This window comes from Tinamus guttatus, unplaced genomic scaffold (assembly GCF_059628265.1).
Source record: "Tinamus guttatus ecotype Peru unplaced genomic scaffold, ASM5962826v1 Tinamus_guttatus_pri_ptg000472l, whole genome shotgun sequence".
NCBI classification, from domain to species: domain Eukaryota; kingdom Metazoa; phylum Chordata; class Aves; order Tinamiformes; family Tinamidae; genus Tinamus; species Tinamus guttatus.
This window is the reverse complement of record NW_028289006.1, coordinates 5,071,743-5,093,987: the sequence shown is the minus strand read 5'-3', so window position 1 is coordinate 5,093,987 and position 22,245 is coordinate 5,071,743. Positions and strand designations below refer to the sequence as shown.

The following is a 22,245-nucleotide window of genomic DNA, read 5'->3' as shown; positions in this document are numbered from 1 at the left end:
CTTGTGCTCCTGCCATTAGTGAACAAGGTCAAATACAGCACCAGGAAGCACAGGCGTTTTCTCAAAGACTTCAAGAAGGCCAAAATTCCACTCCTTCTATGTTAACTTTTTCAAATGCAAACCACATATGATAACTGCCTCCAGACCAGTTTCTCAGGGAATAGACAAAAGACAAATAGAAAAGCAAATGAGGTATTTTGATGCCTTCATTGGTACTGGGCTACAAAGCAAGCAAGACCTTCAAGACTCAATTCTACTTTTCTTATGAACCAAGATTTGAAGTTCTTGTTCTACATCAAGGGATAATTTGGAGTCACTCATTTAGTTCTGTGTATCTTCAAAAATATGTAACCAAATACTACAATTTTTCAGAAACATTTTTGAAACAATTTGTTTTGTAGGAAACTGTAACATTTCTAGATTTTATTCCATTTTGAAACTTTTTTTTAGTATTTAAATTTCCTGTGGAACACAGTTTTAGAGATCATGCTAGTTGGACATTTCTGGTGAGACTACTTTTCAGCAATTATTTTAGCAACCAGATAAACGGAAAAATTTCCAGAAAGACTCTCTAATGTTTTCAACCATGTGATACAAAAAATACGTAAAGCCTGATGAAACCCACCTGAGCACAGGGCATACTTCTGTTCTTGTTTTTTCTTTCGTAGAGCTGCTCTAATTTGTCTTCACTAGGATCCTTGATCATTTGTGAGGAAGAAGAGATACAGACCACTATGATCTGCTCTTCGGAGGGCGTCTGGTTGTTAATGAGGTGATCATACTCCAGGTCTGACACATGGGGAATCTTTCGATTGCTACATCTGCATGTCTTCCCTTCCTCCCCCATCATTATCCTCCGGAGAACAGCAGGACAAGCAGTCTGGTTTATGAACCTGTCATGGGGACAAGAAAATACAGGGAAAGGCGCTAGTAAGCTGGACCATTCAATAAACAAAGTATGGTTTGAAGCATCGTTTAAAAAGGTGTCTATAAATGACAGGCCCAGGCCCAGTCTGCACGGCTGTTATCTTATGCACGCTGTCATTTCACTGTACCAGGTGCTTCTCAAGGTCTGACAAAACCATGAGAGCTGTTGAAGCACCCGGCTTCTGCAAACCTCAGCTCCTGCAAGCCAGCAGAGAAGGGAAAGAGGGAGGTGCTTTAACCAGACGAGCTGGCCAGGCAGGCTTTGGTAGCTGCGAAGAGACTCCAAAGGCTGAGCTATCGTCTCTCCCAGCTGACTGTAGTATGTTCATTCTGATTGTAGTGTATTCATTTTGTGTGTGCTGTGTGTGTTGTGCTACTTGTCTTCCACAAACAAGTGCTGTGAAGATTCACTTGTTTGAGAAGTCCTTTTTTTTTTTTCTTGGATTCTACAGGTTTCTCTGATCCAGTAGAAGCCCAAAGCAGAAGTGCCAAGTTCCAGAGCCTTATCTTCACATCTCTAGTGAAGACTTTCTGTAATTTTGTCAATAAGAACCTGTCACGTGGCTCTGGCTGATGGTATCTTTAGAACATTAAGGATTTCCTCACAGTAAAAGAAAATCCTATGAAAGGTCAAGACAAACAAACAAATAAAAATTACTCTGAAGTGCCTAGGCCTTCCCTGAGGCCTCCATGAAGCTAATGGAAAGACTGTTGCTGTGTTCAAGGATGTTGGATCAATACTGAAATGACTGCATGAAAAGAAAAGCATCAAAACAGAGTGAGTTCTGAGAATCACTGCCCGAATCAGATGTTTGCTCTGGATTTCTTGTGCTAGATGGAGAAGGAGAAACAAATAAATTTAAAGTAAATGAGTTAGGGAAAAGAGCAAGCAAGAGAATATGCATAATTCTGATATTTAACTACACGTGTATAAAACAAGATTATAATTCCAGCATGAGAGGAGCAAAAATAACATACTTGAGATTTATGATATTTTTAGATTGTTAAGTCAAGCTACAGGACAGCCATACGGAATTAGAAGCACTTTGTTCCATTACTTTTGCCCATTTTTGGACATGGTTGAGTTTACAAAAATCACTGTCGCTACTCAGTTGTATAAAAGGTGTTTGCCTCAAGGATGCGGTGGAATCTTGACCACCAAATACACAGTATGAAATCACATCACCTCATTTTGCTGTTATGAGAAATTGTAGACACAGCATGAATTATAGTTATGGATTACTTGGGTTTAAAAAGTCACCATTTTTGATACAGATGCACCCAATGCAATCTTGTAGAAACATGGAGGCATGGGTGAAATGTTTAACCATGTCCAAAACTGAACTGCTAGCAAACTACTGTCATTGATGTTTATCCTAGAGCCATCACTGCCCAGGCTCACCTCAGATTTCCTTGCCTTGAATTTCCGATGTTCTGTACGTTCCTCCATTTACTTAAAGGGAAGGCAGTCCTATGTGGCTTCTCTGCATTGATACTGCTATCTATTAAATCAGAAGGCCTGTAGAAGAGAATAACAGAAAAGTAGAGAAAGGGTCCTGAAACAGCAAGAAATGGATGGGTGTCAGATAATTACTAAAAAAGCACTCAGGAAAGATGCTGAAAACAATATTCTCTCTATCAATTTCTCTGTCTTCTTGTATACATTTTCAAAAAGGGAAAGAGAGTTGCATAACTATAACTCTAAGCAAACTCATAGAAAGCAAGTCTGAACCTGAAGTTTTCTGTATATTAAAGTTGGCAGCTGGAGGCACTTGGAAGAACAGAACTTTCAACTACGGCATACCCAGAGTTTGCATCTTTGCAAATGTTTGTATAGGGAGACATTACTCCCAGTTTCTTAGATGCTGCTATCACAAATACCACTGAAAAATGTAAAATATATATTACTATTTTAAAATATTATATTATTATAAGATACTATTCTTATAATAAAATATATTATTAAGAGCTTGGTTCCTGCTGCATGTTGTAAGGAAAAGTCGACTGCAATTGATCTTGGAGGAAGGGACCTTCTGACCTGGGGGCTTGGCTGTTTTGCTTCCTCTTCCCTCGCGATCTCTGCACGACTGAGGTAACTGAGAGAGCATCTGCAGACTGAATTTTGCATTTCTTTATGAATTGCAGAGGCAGGTCAAACATTTTCTGAGTGTGTGTGGAGTCAATTCCTGAAATACAACACAACTGCTGAAGTCAGTGACAAACTCAGCCTTGATTTGGTAAATGCTAGTGTTCATGTGCTTAGAACTGTAACCAGTCTGCTGTGTGATCCAAACCAGAAAAACAATAGTGAAAGTTAAGGCCAATTTCTTAAATCATTTGTCAGATCATAGAGCTGATCTTCGTTCTTTTACACCTGCCCCTTCCTTCCCAAACCAGCTCGGGATTGCTGGCTAGGTATAACCAATCATCAGGCTGGCAGGTTTTTCTGGTGGCTAAACTGCAAGTCATAAGAAAAATCATGAACGTTGACAACGACGTCAACGAGACAGGAGAGGGAAACTCCCTAAGGAACACGGTGAAGCTCAAATCTTCCTTCCCACAAGATGACTGTAATATGTGGAAGGTATCTCTTCATAACTAATCAGAAAGTAAATAATCCAGGCAGTGCCAGTTGTACTGAACCAGAGAGCACGTTCTCTTTAGCTTTCATTTGTGATGATGAAAGAGACGTTATGTATGAAGCACTCAGACAGTGATTCCCATAACATGCTAAGTGCCAGATCAATTCCATTCCATTCAAGACTGAAACAAAGCTTATATTAACTTCTGCAAAGTTACAAGTTAATACTAGCTTTGCCCAAGTAGTATTAACTGGGCCCAGCTTTCAAGTTGACAGGAGCTGTGTGAAATTTCATTGGGTTATATTACTGGACATTTAAATGCTATAGCTTATGTATATAGCACAAAGTATATAGTACAAGAGCCTTCAAAATAAACTGGTGGTTCCTATATAATTTTTTCTCTCTCTTTTCCCAACTCCTTTCCTCTGCCTCCATGGTCTAACAAATGCTGCAGTACCATGGAAATAGGGAATCAGAGAGGTGATGTTGTCCCCAGTAATGTCCCTGGTATAGGACGGCAATCTGCTGTCTTTATTCAGCCTGGCTGTATCTCACAGATGCACCAAGGCGCCAAGCCTGACCCAGGGCAGCAGGGTGGCGAGACTCGAGCCTGGCCTGGGAGGCGCTGGCTGTGCAGGGGTCCTGCCACGTCTGTGCTCATCGGCCCCACGCACAGAGGGCTGCCCAGCCACTGCCCCCTTGCTCATTAGCCTCCTGCCTGGTTCAGCGTACACGCCAGTACTGTTTGGATTCTCCGAAGGTCACTCTGGCTCTGACTTTCAGAGGACTATTTAGTCTACTGTGGTACCTGCTGAGACAGAAACAAGCTCGTAAAACCACATCCCCAGCTGTTGTCTGACCGTGCCGATGCAGGGCATTTCCATAGTGTTCCAGCCAGTCCTCCACAATCCTCTGGATCTTCCTCTGCAGCTTCCTCAGTTCTCTGGCTACACTGACATCATTTACACGGCTTAGAGTCTCCTTTGGAACTTCATATTTCTTTAGCAGCTCTGTCAACTTTGGCTTTAAGGAACAACACAGGAAAACAGAATGAAATGCTTTACAACTCTATTTAGAGGTTATAGCTGCTAAAGAAGACTCTGAAATAATACTATCATCAAATGTGTCAGATATCTGGATATACAAACCACTTTTTACATGCAAATTATTGACAGAACAAGACAATTTGTTAAAAAAAAAAAAAAAAACAACTTTCTTAGCTGACTCTGCCTGGAAATGAAAAATCGGTGCAGTAGTGAATGCTGCTGTCTGATAGCCAGAGCCCAACACAGCGCGTTATTAAATTTGACTGGGGCACAGCAGACTAAACACGGTCAAAAACAGAGCAGATTTGTCTGCTTGGTTGGTTTGATGAAAACTCCAGTGACTCCTAATGGTCAGAACAGAGAGTACTTGCACTGCACAAATAAAAAAAATCATGAGGCCGACAGATAGATATAACTTGTATTGCTCACAGAATCTAGGACCATTTAAGTCGTTATCTCCCAAACATTCCACCTTTGATTTGTTCTGAAAGTATGTAACAATATTTGAATATATGTAATAACATTTTACAAACAATAAGTCATTTGCCAATGCATGTTTGAGAGAGCCTATGATAACTACTGAGATTAAAATTAATAGCTAATAAATTTAGGCCTCTCTGGCAAACGTAAATGTAACATCAAATTAATATAAAATTAATTCCACATAGAATCGCTGCTTCATGCCTTTAAAAATGCCCTTACCTCAAAAAATACATATTTTTAATAACATGACCCTTGTGATTCCTTCTTTTTTTTTTGTACTCAGAAGGTAGCTATGACAAGACTCTGGGATTTTGTTTTTGTTTCCTTAATTTAAATTGGAATTGGCAGCAGATAACCCACTGTTCTCCAGAGTTTCAGGATCTTCTCTGGTGAAGTGTACTTTTCATTTGACACCAGATTTTGGTCGCATTATTTTTGGCAGAAAATCAAAATCATCCCAATATTTGCCTCTCTACTTGCAGTTGGTCAGTTCGTATCCTGAAGGTTAATCTAAGGCTTTTAAAACTTTTTAAACAAAATCTAAGTTTGCATGCCGGCTTTTGCTGTTCTTTAAAAATATGGCAGATTTTACTAGAACTAGTAGTGGTCTCTTGTCCCACTGGAGTCCCATTTGAAGGCCACCCTCAGATCAGCATACCCATTCTGTGTAGGTTCTTCTCCCCTGCAAGTGTCTCGTACACTGAAGAGTTACGGGGAGTTGGACAGGAGACACATAATGCATGCAAGAAAGCAAGTGTGCCATATACATCTGGTGTATATGGCCAGGGGTATCTCTAATGACTCAGGACAGAAGTTTAGAGAGTAAAGACCCACAATCAAACTAAACTGACACTGTAAACACCTCTGGCCATACCTTCTTCATGCGTGAATTTATCTTCTGGAGTGGTTTGTACTGACCCTGCCAATAGGGTAACTAGGAAGCAGATTTTTCTGACTTGGACCTTAGCTATCTGCTATTTATTTTCTATAAATTTTATCTAGGTGGAATTTGCTACCTGGGCTATTTAACATTAAATCCTGCTAAAGTCAAATTATTCACTGCAGAACTATGGTGAGAAATGCTTTGGGTATAAAGGAGTGGGTCTCAGCTGAGACTTGTATAAACTCTAGCCACCTACTCAAGAGTGTAAATGAACATAAAGATTTACTCCCTCTATACTAATTCTATTTTATTGCAGTTCCTCAGAGGTGACCTTTCCAATTCCACTGTGAAAAGATATCCAGTGAATTCCCTGCAGTGCTTCATCTTTCCCAGTGCTATTTTGAGAGAGGCTCAGATTCTCCACTCACTTCTGTGCTCCATTTACTCTGCTGTTCTCAGGAAGCCTTGTTCTGGTGCCATTTCAGATGGCAGTCTTACATGGACTCAGGGGTAGCACTATTTTTGTAACAGCCTGGCATTTCTAAAATTAGAGGGAATAAGGTATTGTTTCTCACCCCACTGATACTGGGGATTACAGCCTATTAAGGCTGTATTAAGAGCTTCTCAATCTTCTTTAATCATAGAACTGCCAAGCTATTTAAATAACCGAGACCTGTCTTACAAAATGCAGATTCAATGGGATTTTTTTTGCTTCACAGAATCACATAGAATCACAGAGTGGTTGAGGTTGGAAGGGACCTCTAGATATTATCTAGTCCAACCCTTCTGGTCCAGCAGGGACACCCAGAGCACGTGGTACAAGGGGGCATCCAGGTGGGTTTGGAAAATCTCCAACGGACTCCACAGCCTCTCTGGGCAGCCTGTTCCAGGGCTCTGTCACCCTTACAGGAAAGAAGTTCTTCGTCATATGGAGGTGGAATTTCCTGTGAGTTAATTTATACCCATTACCCCTTGTCCTGTCACCGGCCACCACGGAGAAGAGTTTGGCCCCATCCTCCCTACATTCTCCCCTCAGGTACTTACACGTATTGATCAGATCCCCTCTCAGTCTGTCTTCTCTAGGCTAAACGGGCCCAGCTCACTTAGTCTTTCCTCATACGATAGATGCTCCAGTCCCTTAATCATCTTTGTCACTCTCCGCTGGACCCTCTCTAGAAGCTCCACGTCCCTCTTGCACTGGTGAGCCCAGAACTGCACACAGCACTCCAGGTGCGGCCCCACCAGAGCTGAGTAGAGGGGCAGGATCCCCTCCCTCAACCTGCTGGCAACGCTCCTCCTGATGCAGGCCAGGATCTCATTGGCCTTCTTGGCCATGAGGGCACATTGCTGCCTCATGGTTAACTTGTTGTCAACCAGGACTCCCAAGTCCCTCTCCACAGAGCTGCTTTCCAGCAGGTCAAACCCTAATCTGTACTGGTGCCTGGGGTTATTCCTCCCCAGGTGCAGGACCCTGCACTTGTCCTTGCTGAACCTCATGAGACTCCTCTCTGCCCAACTCTCCATCCTGTCTAGGTCTCTCTGAATGGCAGCACGGCCCTTGGGACTGTTGGCCACTCCTCCCCATTTGGTGTCATCTGCAAACTTGCTGAGGGTGCACTCTGTGCCCTCCTCCAAGTCATTGATGAACAAGTTGAACAGCACTGGGCTCAGTGCTGATCCCTGGGGGACACCGCCGGCCACAGGCCTCCAACCAGACTCAGCCCCATTTATCATGACCCTAGGAGCGCTGCCATACAGAATTTGCTTCCAATGCTTGAATATGTTCATTTGTTACTTATATCTCCCTTGTGTGGATTGTATCCTTGCCCACATACGTAGGAATGCCTGTGCTTGAGGAGGTGGCTTTTTTTTGGCAATGATGGTGATGTCAGTTTAGTAGCTTCCTGGAGCATGTTCTAACATCTAACTATGACCTACACATTGTGAAACATCCTTAGAAAATGCAAGTTAATAACTGACAAATTGTATTTCTCAGAACTTTAGGAGTTAATCTAAATTTATTTTAAAAGCAATCACTAGAACACACTGTGCATGTGTGTGTATATACATGCCTTCTACAACCCTGCAATATATGTTTTTATGCTTTAGAGGCCAACAGCTTTTATATATAACACTTTTACATGTGTGTGTGTGCATACATGCCTCTTACAGCCCCACAATATATGTTTTTATGCTGAATAGGCTAAAGACTTTCATATATAACAGGACGAAGGAAACAAAAATTGCAGGAGCATTGCTTGTTTTGTTTTGTTTTACTTGGATAATACATTTTTGCTGCTTTTCCAACAACTGTTCTGTAGCTGTCTTTTTCCTGAGCTCCAAATCACCAAAGCAAGTTTTGCTCTACCAGCAACGTATTTCAACGCGCCTACAAGAGAACATTTGCCATGAAGATGCAGAGCTTTGTCCAGCTGATTAACTTAGCTGGAAAACCCTCTCACTGCACAGAAGTGGAACCCAGATGACTTGAATCAGATTTTTAGAGAAAATTGTTGCTCCCAGTGACACAGAAAAAAAGCTTTAATTTTTCCTAGGTGAGGGAGTGCTCTTCATTCACATACCTTTGTCGTCCCACTCACTGCACAGCAAACTATACCTACCTCAAAATGGGCTCAGTCAACACACTTAGTATTCTGCCTGGTAGACACAGTTAGAGAATTCTAGATGTGTCTCTATGTATTGTTAACACTTTACCATTCACTCTGAGCAAAAAGAGAGCACCTGAACATATGGTATAAATATACTTATTACAGATGTGGTGTATGGTGATACAGACTTAATCATCAGAAAGTGTTAATAGGGTAAACATTAAATAACTCACGAAAGCAGACAGGAAAGAAAGGGCATAAATAGGAACTGCCAAAGCGCATAGGAAGGTCTGTTCCTTTGGGATAGATCTACAGTATCTGCATGTCAGCATAAAACTACTGGAACTTATTTACATATTGGTAGCTCTTCCTTTCTCTCACACAGCAGGCTTAAAAGAAACCTTGAAATGTACCTTATGGGAAAGCTCACTGATTCCCGAGTTTGCAGTGCAACAAATGTTTTTAATGTTCCTCAATAAAGTGCAAGACAGTAGCAGCTCCAACATACCCACTCTTCTAACTGTGAAAGAGCCGCACCCTGCCGCGGTGACAGAGACAAGCACACGCTTTCATGTTGCCACTTGTAGATCAAGCTCACTGCAAAGCGCCCTGCAATCCTCACTGTCATGTAGTCATTAACCTGGAAGTACAAAAAAGGAGATTTAGTACACCAGGTTTGCACATTTGTGATGGAAGCGCTCATATTTGCACGGAAGAGGCAGGCTGCAGTCTCAGAGGGTTATCCATAGAGGTGAGAGAATAATCAGAGTTACCACATGCTTAAGCTTACGGACAAGTGTCTGTAACGCGGCAGAGTTAGCTCCTAACATAGGAACTGTGGGCATAGATGGACTCCGGTGCCTGCCTTGAATGACCCCAGCTCCAAGCATAACTACTGTGCTTCTTTTACATGTTTTTAAGGTAGATAGCTGAAGCTGTGCAGCAGGAAGAGATGACAAACTTAACTCCCCTACCTCTCAACCAACTCAGGAAAGTATCGCTGTTTAGTCCCCAGTAAAGAACTGTGGTACACACAGGGGGTTTTTGTTTGTTTTGTTTTGTTTTAAGATCATGGTCACTAAAGCCTTCAGCATCGTCTGTGCACCCTGCTGCATATACTGGCAACACCAAATGGGACTTGGAACCACTTTTCCTATCTCTCATTTAATCTAAAAGCCGCCACTTTGCACCACCCATTTCCTGCTTCTGACACCCCTACCTATTAAAGAAAAGTAAATATTATGTTGCAGGTGCTAACACCTTTACTAAGTTCATTTCCATTTTCATGTGACTCTTGGAGAACATTAAATTAATTTGCTATGGCACATAATTCACAGTAACATTCTGTAACCTGCATTTCATGGTCAAAACTCTTATTTACCTGCTGTAATTTTCACACTTTGTAAAGGCAAAACTGCACACAGATCATGGTATTTTACCAGACTTGAATTCTTGCAGATTTCATCAAATAAACAGTTTACAGCACAAATCCAACACCTAGCTCCTACAAATAACACTATCTGCCTATATTAAACTGTCAAGGAAGCTGTAAGAACTTTATTACTATTTCTTCTTGATCCAAGCATTTCCTCTGCCAGTCTAGGCTGTGTGAGCCAAAGAAAGAAAATTTGGTTTGTGTTTGACTGCCATTCTGTCAGTGACTTACACAGACCTGGTTTAAAATAGTATGTCTGTTGCCAGGAGCTCTGCATCAAGCAGCAAGGAAGAGAAATTCTCCTGATGCGACCCCTGTAGATAGTGGGTGTGTTTACAAACTGTGTGCCTGAAGGCACATTTACTGACTTGGGCTGCAAATGCGTTTACCCTGATTTCTAGTATTTTTGTAGCATGCTAGGCGCGCATCCAGTAACTACAAAACAGGGAGAGGCTTTTCAGCAACTCCAGTGGGAACTGGATCAAGTGTGAAGGCAGGGACAACTGCCTGCCTGCTACAGAAAATGCCCAGAAAGAAAATGAGTAATAGCCAAATAGCTCATCCACATTTATAATTCAGTCAAAAATGCTTCCAGGAAGGAGAATAACCCTCTGGTCTACTGAAATCCTGAGTTCAAATAGTTCCAGGCTATCTGTTCTTCTTTCTCCTGGGGCCTCCGTATGAGTAAAATACAAGTAATGATCTCCGCTCATGTAAAGGTATTGGGAAGGCCATTATTGTAAAACTTGTTAAAGAAAAAGAAATTATAAACATCATGGGCCTTGTAATTAAGACACTTCAGAGACCAAAAGATGTAGAATTAAAAAAAAAAGAGGTAAAAACAACACAAAATAATGCAATAAATGTTACCTGTATTATAACTGGCTTGGCAAGCTTGCCATCCCGAGGCCATTTCCATTCTCTGGCCATTTCTTCATCTCTGTTAGTCACCAAACCTCCTTCCTGATTCAAAATCATTGTTACAGTGTTGCTGTAAACAAGCAGAAATGTGAAACGTGTTTTTCCTGGTGCATCTGAATAAAACCTAAACAATCCAGGAACCTCACTTTGATCTAGGAGTCTTTAATTAAACCACTACTTTGCATATCCCCTCCTTCACCCTGCTTTACACTTGCTGCAGGTCCGCAAGACAGGTACAAATTATTATCCCTATAGTAGTGGCAGAAGTGTATGGTTAAATGCTTGGTTTGATAATTCACATGAAAAAGAAGCTGGTGTTTAATGCGTGATTTTAATTCCATTTCCACTTACTAGTACATTCCTGAGTTGCTAACATGCTTCAAATTCTATTGTAAATTTAAAGCAAGAAACAAATAAAAGTAAAACAGAATGTAGACACCAGTATGAGCCTACAGCTGACAATTTCATGGACATTCTTCTGCCTCTCACTTTAATACTTTTTAATAATAATATATATTATGTTGCTTTTATCTTTTATCCACCTGCAAGCAAATAAGACTCGGTGATCTGCTAAGAAGATGTAATTTTTAGCCATACAGAAAAGATCTTCAGGTCATCAGAAGAGCTGAATCTGTGTGTTTGGGGTGAGTCTGCTTGTAAGAGATGGAATAATTTTTTATTTTTTAAAAGTTAAAAATTCCATGGATTACCCTGAATGATTTTTTTTCCCTGTCAACTTAACTGAATAACAGAGTACTTCAACGTTTACTATAATACATGTTTTTCCTGTACTTCTATTGGGGTTTGAAAAATAAATATATATTTTAATATGGACAAAGCAAGATGGATCAGGAGTCCTGAAATTTAAACCTGCACTTGATCTGTTCTATGAATTTTGCTTGGTTGTCTGTAATGTAAAGTTGGCCAGCATAGGTAAATCTGGAGGGTGTGATTTTTTATCCTAATGGAGAACTGTTTGAAAATGGCTTTTTAAAATATTTTGGACTCCTAGACACTGTTTATAAATAAGAGCCAGCTCCTGCTAGCTCTGACTCTGCTGAACTTGTTTTAAAGTCCCTTCTATGCACAAGTTGAAAAATACATCTCTGCAGAGCCTCAGTAAAACATATTCTTCGACTTTGCAGAACTCACGCAGGGCAATAGTCAATAAATTTGATTTCTTAACATAGAACACAACTGTAAGTTAATGTCTCCCTCATTTTTAGCTACCTTTTTTCCCCTGCAGAGCTGGAAATGTTGATCTCAGACATTTTGAGTAATACAATGTCACTAAAAGCGTATGAAGGAGGAAAATTAAGAAAAGGCTATGCTGCAACTAGGCTTCAGTGGTAGACTTTCTTCACTTCATATAAAGGTACAGCAGCCTTTCTTAGATTGTTAATGACAGAGAGTCAATCCTTTCTGAGATACAGAGACCGACCACCAAACAAAAAAGGTTGTAATGAAGGATGAGCATCCAAACAAATCCTAGCAATTTTTTAACAGGATGGCATTACACAAACGTGCAAGAATCGCAGGGAAAGAAACAGACACAAGATGAAAATGCTACACCATGAGAGAGAATTGTTGAAGGAACTGCCTTAAAACATGTATTTAAGTATGATCTAATGAGGAGAATTAGATTCTTAATTACCATTCTTATTAAAAACTGACTGTAGAACATAAAAACAGAGACAAAAGAGACTTTGAGAGGTCCTTCAGCCACGTTTGACTAGAGGGAGGGAGTACTTGATGGTGGGCAGGCAGAAAGATCCCAGTTCTTTGTTGTGTGTAAATAACCCCAAATTGTTTCATCAGCTCCAGTTTCTCATAAGGTTATGCCAATCATTTGTTTTGACAAACTGAACAATGCCTACAGTAAATAGCACTTGATCAACTCCTTTTCTGATCTGTATAATCCAATGCACGTGGAGCCAGGACAAAGCGTGGCTGGGAGGAACAGGGAGCCTGGTTTTTGTGTGTGTGGAATATCCATTCACAGCTCACGTTGCATGCCTGGGGAAGCCAGAAGGCTGGCTCCCATTTGCCTGCTGTCTCCTTTGGATGTGTGAATTTTTTAGTAAGCCAAAGCGCATCCTGTCCTCACAGCATTCATTTCACGAAGTAGGAATTCAGTTTTCAAAGTGGCTTCCATCTAGCTCAGCAGTTTGGAAAACAGAGTCCTTCGGGGCTGCTTGAACAAACGGTGGCTTTCGACTCCTACGCATGGAAGGTCAAGGGCTTTCTGCCTAACACAGAGCGAGCAGATTCCTTTGCCTCCAGGTGATCCATGGAGAAGCTGGGAAGGGACTTTTTGTCTTCTCACGCACGTAGATAGATGCCGAGGCCAAACATTGCAAGGATTATCAGTCTGTTTGAGCAGAAGTCTGTTCACCTAACACTGTGCCTGTCTTTAGGCTTTTGAGCAGAGGGAGTAGATTAAAAACAACAAACCAAAATAAATTGGACTGTGAGACACCCTACTAAAATATGTCTGAGGTGCAGAAACAAACTCCTATTGCACAACTCCCATCACCGTTCTCATGCCCATTATGGTTTTGAATATTGCTCAGATCCTTATATAGCTGCAAGCTCTCTGCGGCAATTTGCCACATTAAGCAAGTGCCTACAGTGCATCTGCCTACCTGCTAGGAAGACAGATGCTGCCATGTCCAAAGGGGGTAAAAGTGCCAACTACAGAGTGATCCGGGGAAGCACTAAATATATTGGTGCACAAGCCCCCACCTGGGAGATTGCAGTAGCTTTGGCAAACAGCGAGACATCCAGAAGGATAGCTGAAATGATAGTCAAGGAGTTAACTTGGTCGCTCTCTCTCCAGCTTTATAGCTTTTATTGCATGCCCATGCAGACAGCACAGGCACTAACACTCTCTACCTGTTCTACATCTTTAAGAGCCAAGTGGGTTGAAAGATATGGAAGACGGGAAGGGCTCTAAGTACAAAATCCGCCCACCTGACACAGGGCAGTAAGAAATTCCTGCTGGTACAGGCCAAGACTGACCTACCCAGGAGCACGGATGACATATGACTGAGAAATATGTTTATGAAACGCTGTATCTTCTGTAGTTTCTACAGTGACCGAGCAGACTTGCTCAGGACCGTCCCTCATCCAGCTTCATGACTGAGGTTAACTAAGTGATCTCTGTTTAAAAATAAGCTTATGTTCTAAATGAGTTGCAGTCTAGTCCTTAATCTGGGCCTCTTGCAATTTTTATTTTGTGTGAATTTTTTGAGGCACATCCACCCGCCTCGCTTATTATAGTCTTTGCTGTTACTAACCTCACTGCCTATATATAGCTTTGATACCATGTAAATATAGCCCGATGAGTAGCTGACAAAAGAACAAAGTTTGTTCTGCTTCATACAGTTGAAAGTTGGAAGCTGTTCAACTTACACATTAAAACTTAAATTTTCAGCCTGCAGAAGTCCTCCCCCTGCCTGTCACACTCTGGCCGGCATTCACATGTGCTGTGCAAACAAAAAGGATATTAAATTAAAGATGAGCCATCATTCAGCTTGTGGTGCAGTTTTCTCCGTGCTGAGTCTGTTTTCTTGGCCACTGGGAACTGCAGTTTGCCACACAGCAGCTCTGGTGTGACAGTCATGCCAGTGTGACCCTTCCATGTCCTGCGGGAAGTTTCTTCTTTGTGACCACCATGATGCTGGAGAGCAACTGGTTTATCAAGCCCTGCTTCTTTCTGTTTGGATACTTGCTCTTTTCTGCTTATATGAAGGGGAAAAAATAAACCTCTTATTAATTCTCGCTAAGCAGACTCCTCAGGTAACACTTCCATTAGTTTAGAAGGTAGTTTGACCTAAGCAGAAAACACATTTTGCTTGGGAGTTTCCTAGTTGAAGGCTACTATTTAGCTGGGCATTCAGGCTGGTTCAGAAAGAGCAGCTGACAGCCTGATTAATCCATTAAAATCAGCATAAGCTGTTACATTTATTAGGGCCACTTCAGTGTTTTGCCAATGGACCCAGGCCATGAGCTGCAGTGGAGTGTACAACTTTTTTGAAGGGTACAGACTTTTTATGGTTCAGCTTGGCCACTGTGAGTGACAGCCAGATGAATGTTCCTGATTAAAGGTCTCGGCTATTGCACACTTTTTTATTGCATCTTACCAAGTCATTACGTTTATATTTTCAGACGCAGTACGGCTAAAATGTATCCAAGCGTTTGTTCCCCTCCTCATCTTCTCCTCTCTACTTGATGCAAAACAACCTGCCAAGCTCCCATCTTCCTTCTTAAGCTTTATCAGCCTGGAATGGCAGATGTCTGTTTTTGTTTTTCTAACAAAGAAGCTTACAAAAGGACTTCTTTCCATCTACAGCATGATTCTGTACAGCTCTGCATTGTCTTAGAGCCGAAAATCTTGAGAAACTTTACAAACATTAACGCATAAAGTTCTACATAACTGGTATTGATAAACACCAACAAGCACATTACTCACATATAGAGAAGGGTCACAAGATGACACATGCAGTTGAGCTGGCACTAGAAGCCACCGCACCAGTTCTCTGCACAGGTACATGGCCAGAGATCCATTGTTTGTGAGGGGCAATAAAACCACCCATAGAGAAAGTCTGTTCACCTGTTTTTTTTCTTCTTCACCATCTGGAGTTCCATACACTACTGTGCTACTCTTCGTTCCTATTATTTACTTTACCTTTCTGAGAAAGAACAATACTAAGATATTTTAAAATTCTCCTGACAAGCACATTTGCATGCACTTCAGTCCCATGGCTGCTCATGAGTCAGAAGCAGAGAGGCAGAGTTTGGTATTAACCCTAATTAAGCCCAATCTGGAAGACAGTGAGTCCTGCCAGCCTTTGGCTGATACCCTTTTCAAGTAGACCTTTTATGGTAATGTTCCACATGAACGTAAAACTTTTATCTGTTGCTTTTTAAGCAGTCATAAAAATGAGCAAGTCATCACAGAAATATTAAATAAAATCATTAAAGGAAAAAATACTGATTGATTCTGAGAAAAGCTAATTATCTAAAATATTAGCTAGCAGTAATCAAATGTATGTTTTTGCCTTCAAACCAATACTTCTTGCTTTTTAAGTTCTACCATAAAATGGTACTCAATATGAAGTTTTTTTGCTGACCAGGCTAATCATAAACACTGAAAAGCACCCAGCCAATTCCTGTGGCATTGCCAAAAGAAATCTGGTGGCAGGGGAGCACTGCAAAATGAGGCGCAGCACTTTACCTCCAAGCTAATAGGCTAACGCAGTCTACAAATGCTGCAAAGAAAACATGCTCAGGGCCCGGGGAAGGAAATGCTTTGTTGTACGCAGACTCTCCTATTACTGGCATAAATGTTGTCCTTGGTTAGATGGTTAAGTCACCTGACTGCAGAGCTCTGGGTGGATCCCAGAATAGTTGCACCACATCCAAACATTAGTATCCCTAGTGTGTAGATGTGTCCTATCCAGTGGTTAACAAGTGCAGGCTGGAGCATGCTCAAGTAGTGAATACAAGGGGCAAAAAATATATATTTTAGAGTGCTCTCTAAAACAGGTAATTCAAAGACTTGGTATGTCTCTGGGGCCAGCAGGCAATAGTGCTCATTTAGGTGATCACAATATACAATTCCAGTATGAGTCTCAAATATTAAGCTTTTTTATTGCTTTTCTTTTTTCTTTTTCTCAAATTACAGCTACTGGAGCCTGAGCTCCAGTTTTCGCTCTGGCATCTAGTTTCTCTTGTAGCTTGGTTAACTGATTCCCAAAGGAATAAGGCTGTGATAATAAACCATTTCAGGATGAATATATGTTTCTATATTAGTGATATATATTCTTATATACTCATAACTGCTAGTTTTTATACAGCCAGTAGCCTTCATTATAATGAATTAAGATTTTTCACCTAAGGTACTATGCTGGTTTTATTAAATCTGAGTATGTTTACAGTTATTCCCAGTGTACATGTACTACCAGTAAAATAGCAGGATAGGTAATAACTGAAATTCATAAACTGCTGTGGATACAAAATTACACTGGTTAACCTTAATAACTGTCCTTGTAAGTAATTAATGCTTGTAATTTGTATTCACTAAAGATTTTTCACTTAAACATAGCCTGCTGTATAAATTCCGGCACCTATTTCACAGAGGATTGCTTCAGTTGAACTTAACTATTTTAGACTTCACTTGCCTTCTCTGATACTCTCTATTTTACCACTAAGGTTTGCACTCCAGGAATGACTGACGTATTTGGAGACTACTCTACATATTAAGCACATGACAATTCTGTATGAGATGTCTTGAGGGAGCTAAAGCCATCTTGTGTTCTGTGCAAATACGAGGACTACATATAAGCAGCATGAAGAATTCTAATGGACTGATTCTGGCCATAATCCCTTATGTTAGGCTTCTCCCAGACCCTGGTAAGGTAACAGATGACGCCTCACTGCAAAGGATGAAAATGCAGAGCAGTTTTCCCTAGGCTCAGTTTCTGTTGCAAAAGATACTTGAACAGGTTGTTACAACTGTTGGACAGTTTATCTACAGATAAGGAAATCTGCCTTATCATTAAACCTAATCTTGCCTCATCATTAAACCCTGAAAATATCTGTTATTTTCCAATAATTACCGGTAATTAAAATAAACGTAAATGTTTCATGAACAGGGGAATGTTCAGTTGAACCCTCAAAGTTTTCATAATAATAATGCTTTCCATACTAGTGTGACAATTCGATTAAATGGTCTCCCATCATTTCTATTCTTCACAGAAACACTGCCATATATTCTAAACTTGCTTATGGAAACAAAAACCTCAGTTTGTTACATTTGTTTTTTAATTTGCTGTAGTCTCTTCAGTGCCCGCACATATGGCAGCTTCCAGGGATCTTCAGAACTTGAATCAGAAGTCTGGCAAATCCAACCTAGACAGACAAAGCAAGAAATTAGGTGAGGTTAACATCAGCCCTGTTCTATGGCACCTGCCAGCATAAAGTAGGGTTATGAATACTCAGTGATGAAGCATCAGCAATTTTCTTCTTTAAGAGACTCCTTTCTTGCAAAATATAGTGGGAGAAATGTGAGAGAATGCGTGTTTAACTTAAAATCAGAGAACAATGTCTATGAGGAAGGAGGATCTCCACAAAACTAGATTATTCAGACAATTCCAGGCTAAATGTTTATCTGGACTAACCCTGACTTCCCACTGGAGTTATAGTCACTGTTTAGTTGGGATACAGACAGACACATCGAGAATCATTGCCGAGCCAGGCTGGAAGTAGAAGTCTCCAAATATTCTTAGCAATAGGCTGAAGATGTACTAAGAAAATAAAGCTCAGCTGTGGACAACAAGGCCACAGCATTCTTTGAGCATGCAGTTCTGTATGATTCCTGTTGTTGCAGCTCGCTGTGGCATGAATCTTTGACTGGGCACACACTGCAAAGCTTATGGATGATTTAAGTAGACCTAATGCAACTTGGAGGAAGAAGTTCCTTTACTTCTGGAGAGTCTCAGTTGTTCTCACTCTGTTTCCTCAGAAAGTAAGAAAGCCCAAACTAAATGGTCAAGGTGTGATCTTTGTTCAATCTGAACATCTTCTTTTGCAATGGTTATTATCAAGCAGTCAGCAGGTTACTTAATGTGAAAATCAGAGACATGCAGTAAAGAATGACCACGGATACAGACTGCCACAGAATGGCCCAGCAGCTATAAAAAACAACACAAGGGAACAGAGTTTCCCTAGTTTTCCCTTTTTACTGTGAACATATTGCAAATTAAGTCAGTCAGAAACAAGCACTTGGTGGGCTACAATCACAGAACAGTGTGACCAGCCAGCTCACTTTTGGACATTCCCATCACCTTACGAGAAACAAGCCTGTGACAATAGACTAAGCAAATGGGAGTTCCCTGGAGAAAGGGTAGATTGAGTAAGTAATCTGGCAAATTTAACAGCCTAGTGACCCAAAATGGTATACAACCCTGCGGTGAAGCACACCCTGATGGTTCAGGCAGCTGTTGCTTTGGTACAGTCAGAAGAACCTGGATGCCAGATTTTCAAAAAATAACAGGAGATATTACTCATTCCCTTCACTGTCTATATATTTATTCGTGGAGCTATCAGTCAGTGTGAGGATGCTTGACACCTCTGCAGCATTTTTAGCTTTCAACAGCCAAGGAATTACAGTTCTGCATAGTCCTGGCAGCACCCGACCAACTTCATGGCCAAGAGTAAAAACAAAGTTCACAAATGTCTGTTTTCTTTTCGCATGGCAATGTTCTAAAATAAATCAAATGAGTGCTGCAGAAGAAGCTGTTCTTCCCTCTAGATCATCAAATTTGTCCACACATTCTATGGAGAACTTATATAGTAGCTTGCAATTAACATTTCAGTTGGTGTATTAGTGTTACCATTCATTGCAAAAGTTATTAGGTCAAATATATGTGGGTGGACAGTTTCCACCAGGGAAAGGCTTAAAAACATATCCCAAAGCAGTGATGTGGCCTGTATTCTGCTAGCAAAGAGTAGTGGAATTGCATTTACTGCATGCAGCAGGCAACAAACTTGGTCAGCAGATTATCAGAGATAATCAAGAGGATGAAGCATATAAAACTGGACTTTGGTGAAAAAGAAATTGTTTGACAGCTATTCCCATTTAATTCATACTTTCATCTCACTCAGGCATCCAGGAGAGCATGTCCGGGTACAGCATTACCCCAAATATCTCTATTAAACACTAGCCACACACACAGAGGAGCTGCGTGAGACTCTTACCTCTTTCCTCACAAATTTTGGATGACAGTGAGAAGCTGATTGTTATGGGTGACTGGCTGGCATCATTTTGCACAACAGGAGCTAAATGGGAGAAGAGCAGAACATAATGATTATGAATATACACAGAAGGGTGAGGCAGCTTTTAAAAACATATGTTTTCCTTTTATTTTAAAGAAGCAAGACTGCAGCAGCACTCAGAGCTGGACCAGACTTGCCCCATACCTATGAATCTGCACTGAGGATTACTGACGCCTGCTGAATGCAATGTTCTGCAAACAGATCATCTTTACTAGTGCAATATGTTATGACTCTCTCACTCACCTTGAAATAGAAACTAAAAGTGCTGTGATAAATGGTTTGAAACTTTGCCCAGTTTCACTGGCTTTGTTCTTCTGAATGTTTGTAGCGTTTGCTTCAGCTGCAAAGCTATTTCATCATGCCCTGACCGAGCGCGTTGCAGAGCGCTGCACAGCATCAGTCCATAAAGCAGAGCATGTTGGCCTACGCAGCCAGGAGAGCGTACGCTTAACAGAGGAGCTTTTTTCCTCTTGGGGCAAACCTTACAACAGAGCACTTACTCAGAATGCTGTTATCTTCATTTCCCATGGGCACATTGGATGCTGTCTCAGCATTTCCTTTTTCTTTTGCAGAGCTTTCATGCCATGTATATGTGGATCTGGGAGCAGCATTGTCAGCCTCCTTCAAGGCCTGGCTTCCCCTGGATGTCACACTTCTGCAAGCTAGTGACTTCTGGCACCATTTGTTATAATCAGTCTCCTCAGTGAATTCGCTGCCATCACAGGCCAGCATGTTCACAAGTCCCTGAAGGAAACCAGTCTCATTAGCAAAAAACTGCAACTTTTCTTCTGGTTCCTGTAACACATCAGCAGTCACACACTTATTTAACATGTTTGGTGGTGAGTCTTCCTCTGCCAGACGGATTGACGGTATTTGGGAGACCTTTGAGTTTCCATCTTCAGTGGAGGCTTTATGCAGGGAATGATGGGACATCTCATGCAAAACTGGGTATTTTCCTTTCCTCGAGGAATCATTGTTTAAGAAATCATCTTCATGCCTTTCTGAACACTCCCCTGTACAGCTGGCATTCTTGCCTTTCATCAGGCTGAAGAGAAAAAAATCTGTATCATTAAGTAAGAGCAGAATTAGTCAAAGAAAATACGAGGCACAGATGTGTTAGGTTTGGCACCTCCAGCATATGTGGACAGGCTGGCAATGCTCCCTTGGACAAAAATTGAAACTGAGCCACATCTCTTCCCAGGGAAGACACGCAAGCTCAGAAATACCTGCACAGAGCAGGGTGTGGGAGTTTAGCACTGCTGCCAAACCAGAGAGTCTCTGCACTGACAGCATATGCCAGTTGAAGTACAGAGAGAGGTAATGAAACATGTTAAATGATTTCGCTTTTCCTATATAAAATAAATTTATCTTGCCTCAGAGAAGAAATCAAATAAATCTAAGGCTTTTCAGCAATGTGCAGAAGACCTGTAGCTTTTAGACGAAATGGAATTCTGAACGTCTAGTGAAATGTTTTTCAGCAACCCATATTCTATTTTTTTTCTTCAGTCTATGAACTCATATCTTCCATGGCTATGAGAGAAACATCTTTATGTGGAACTATAATGGCTTAATTACAGATTTCAAATATGGAATATGTACCAAGGAGTTTTAGGATTTTAAAAATCTAAAATATGAAGACAATTTACCAAAAAAAAAAGGTAAAAAAGCTCCTTGGCATAAAAACATCCATTTACAGTAAGCATGAAAAAGTATGAATTTAAAGCCAAACTATCCAGAAGAGAAACTATCCCCAAAGAATGCTGTGGACATGAGCTCCTACTACGTTAGTCAGCAAACATGAACTTCATAAAATCTGCAGAGCTCTGCATGCAGCAAAGGATTCTTGTCCAGTCCCTGGAAAACTAGTAGAACAAGATTATTACGTGGCATTCTTTAACTAATTGTTCCTGATTTGTATGTTAACTATAGTAAACTGGAGAAATGCTGACAGCAGAAATGAACATTAGGTACCATACTTCAAGGAACTCAGGCCTACACTGTCACAGCCCCACTCATATCCCCGAGTTTGCACAGCATGGCATGGTGATAGTTCTGGGTCATGTGCCTCCCCCATCGCTGCTTTGGTCACATCCACTTCTGGACTCCTTCCTGTGTCTGAAATTTTCCCTGAAAACTCAGCTGACAGAAACTGCCTTGCTCTCTCACCAACACTGGCATAACACTATTACCTTGGAGTAAAACTTAAAGGGTGAAGATCTGTAGTGATGAAATTGAAATGGGAGTAGAGTTCTTCTGGTATCTTCTTGTCCCTTTCTTTCACTCTAGTTTTCATCTAAAACCAACCAAACAAAATTCAACACTGGAAGAGGTGTGAAGGGAGGGAGAAGAAATAATAATATCCTGGAAAGGAATGGAAATACCTGGTCAAAGAAATACACAGATCCTGCCTCCACTGTTGCAACAGCAAGCGTTGGTTCCATTGCTCTCTAGAATGAAGAAAGGGTGGAGCACACTAGAGGAAAACAGTTACGTCAGCAGGCAGTGCAAAGGAAAGTTC

At 41.0% G+C, this 22,245-nt stretch overlaps 2 protein-coding genes across 2 annotated transcripts in view; both read right to left on the bottom strand.

Annotated features, from left to right (window-relative positions):
• FAM194C (family with sequence similarity 194 member C) overlaps positions 1 to 14,015 on the bottom strand; it is a 32,210-nt gene extending 18,195 nt beyond the window's left edge. Inside the window, exons 1-8 of the mRNA XM_088532951.1 lie at positions 13,912 to 14,015; positions 13,532 to 13,681; positions 10,836 to 10,956; positions 9,039 to 9,170; positions 4,370 to 4,532; positions 2,898 to 3,113; positions 2,330 to 2,429; positions 626 to 893 (exon numbers count right to left, since the gene is read on the bottom strand). Coding sequence (XP_088389077.1) covers positions 626 to 893; positions 2,330 to 2,429; positions 2,898 to 3,113; positions 4,370 to 4,532; positions 9,039 to 9,170; positions 10,836 to 10,956; positions 13,532 to 13,681; positions 13,912 to 14,015 — 1,254 coding nt within the window. The remainder of the gene's footprint in view (positions 1 to 625; positions 894 to 2,329; positions 2,430 to 2,897; positions 3,114 to 4,369; positions 4,533 to 9,038; positions 9,171 to 10,835; positions 10,957 to 13,531; positions 13,682 to 13,911) is intronic.
• A 379-nt stretch (positions 14,016 to 14,394) lies between these two features.
• On the bottom strand, positions 14,395 to 22,245 carry LOC148593011 (uncharacterized). Its single transcript, XM_088532950.1, has 6 exons — positions 22,109 to 22,245; positions 21,917 to 22,020; positions 20,228 to 20,772; positions 19,650 to 19,730; positions 17,705 to 17,801; positions 14,395 to 14,626 (listed from the first exon to the last, which is right to left on the bottom strand). Exons 1-6 carry the CDS (start codon positions 22,166 to 22,168, stop codon positions 14,395 to 14,397), a joined length of 1,119 nt encoding a protein of 372 aa, XP_088389076.1. The 5' UTR covers positions 22,169 to 22,245.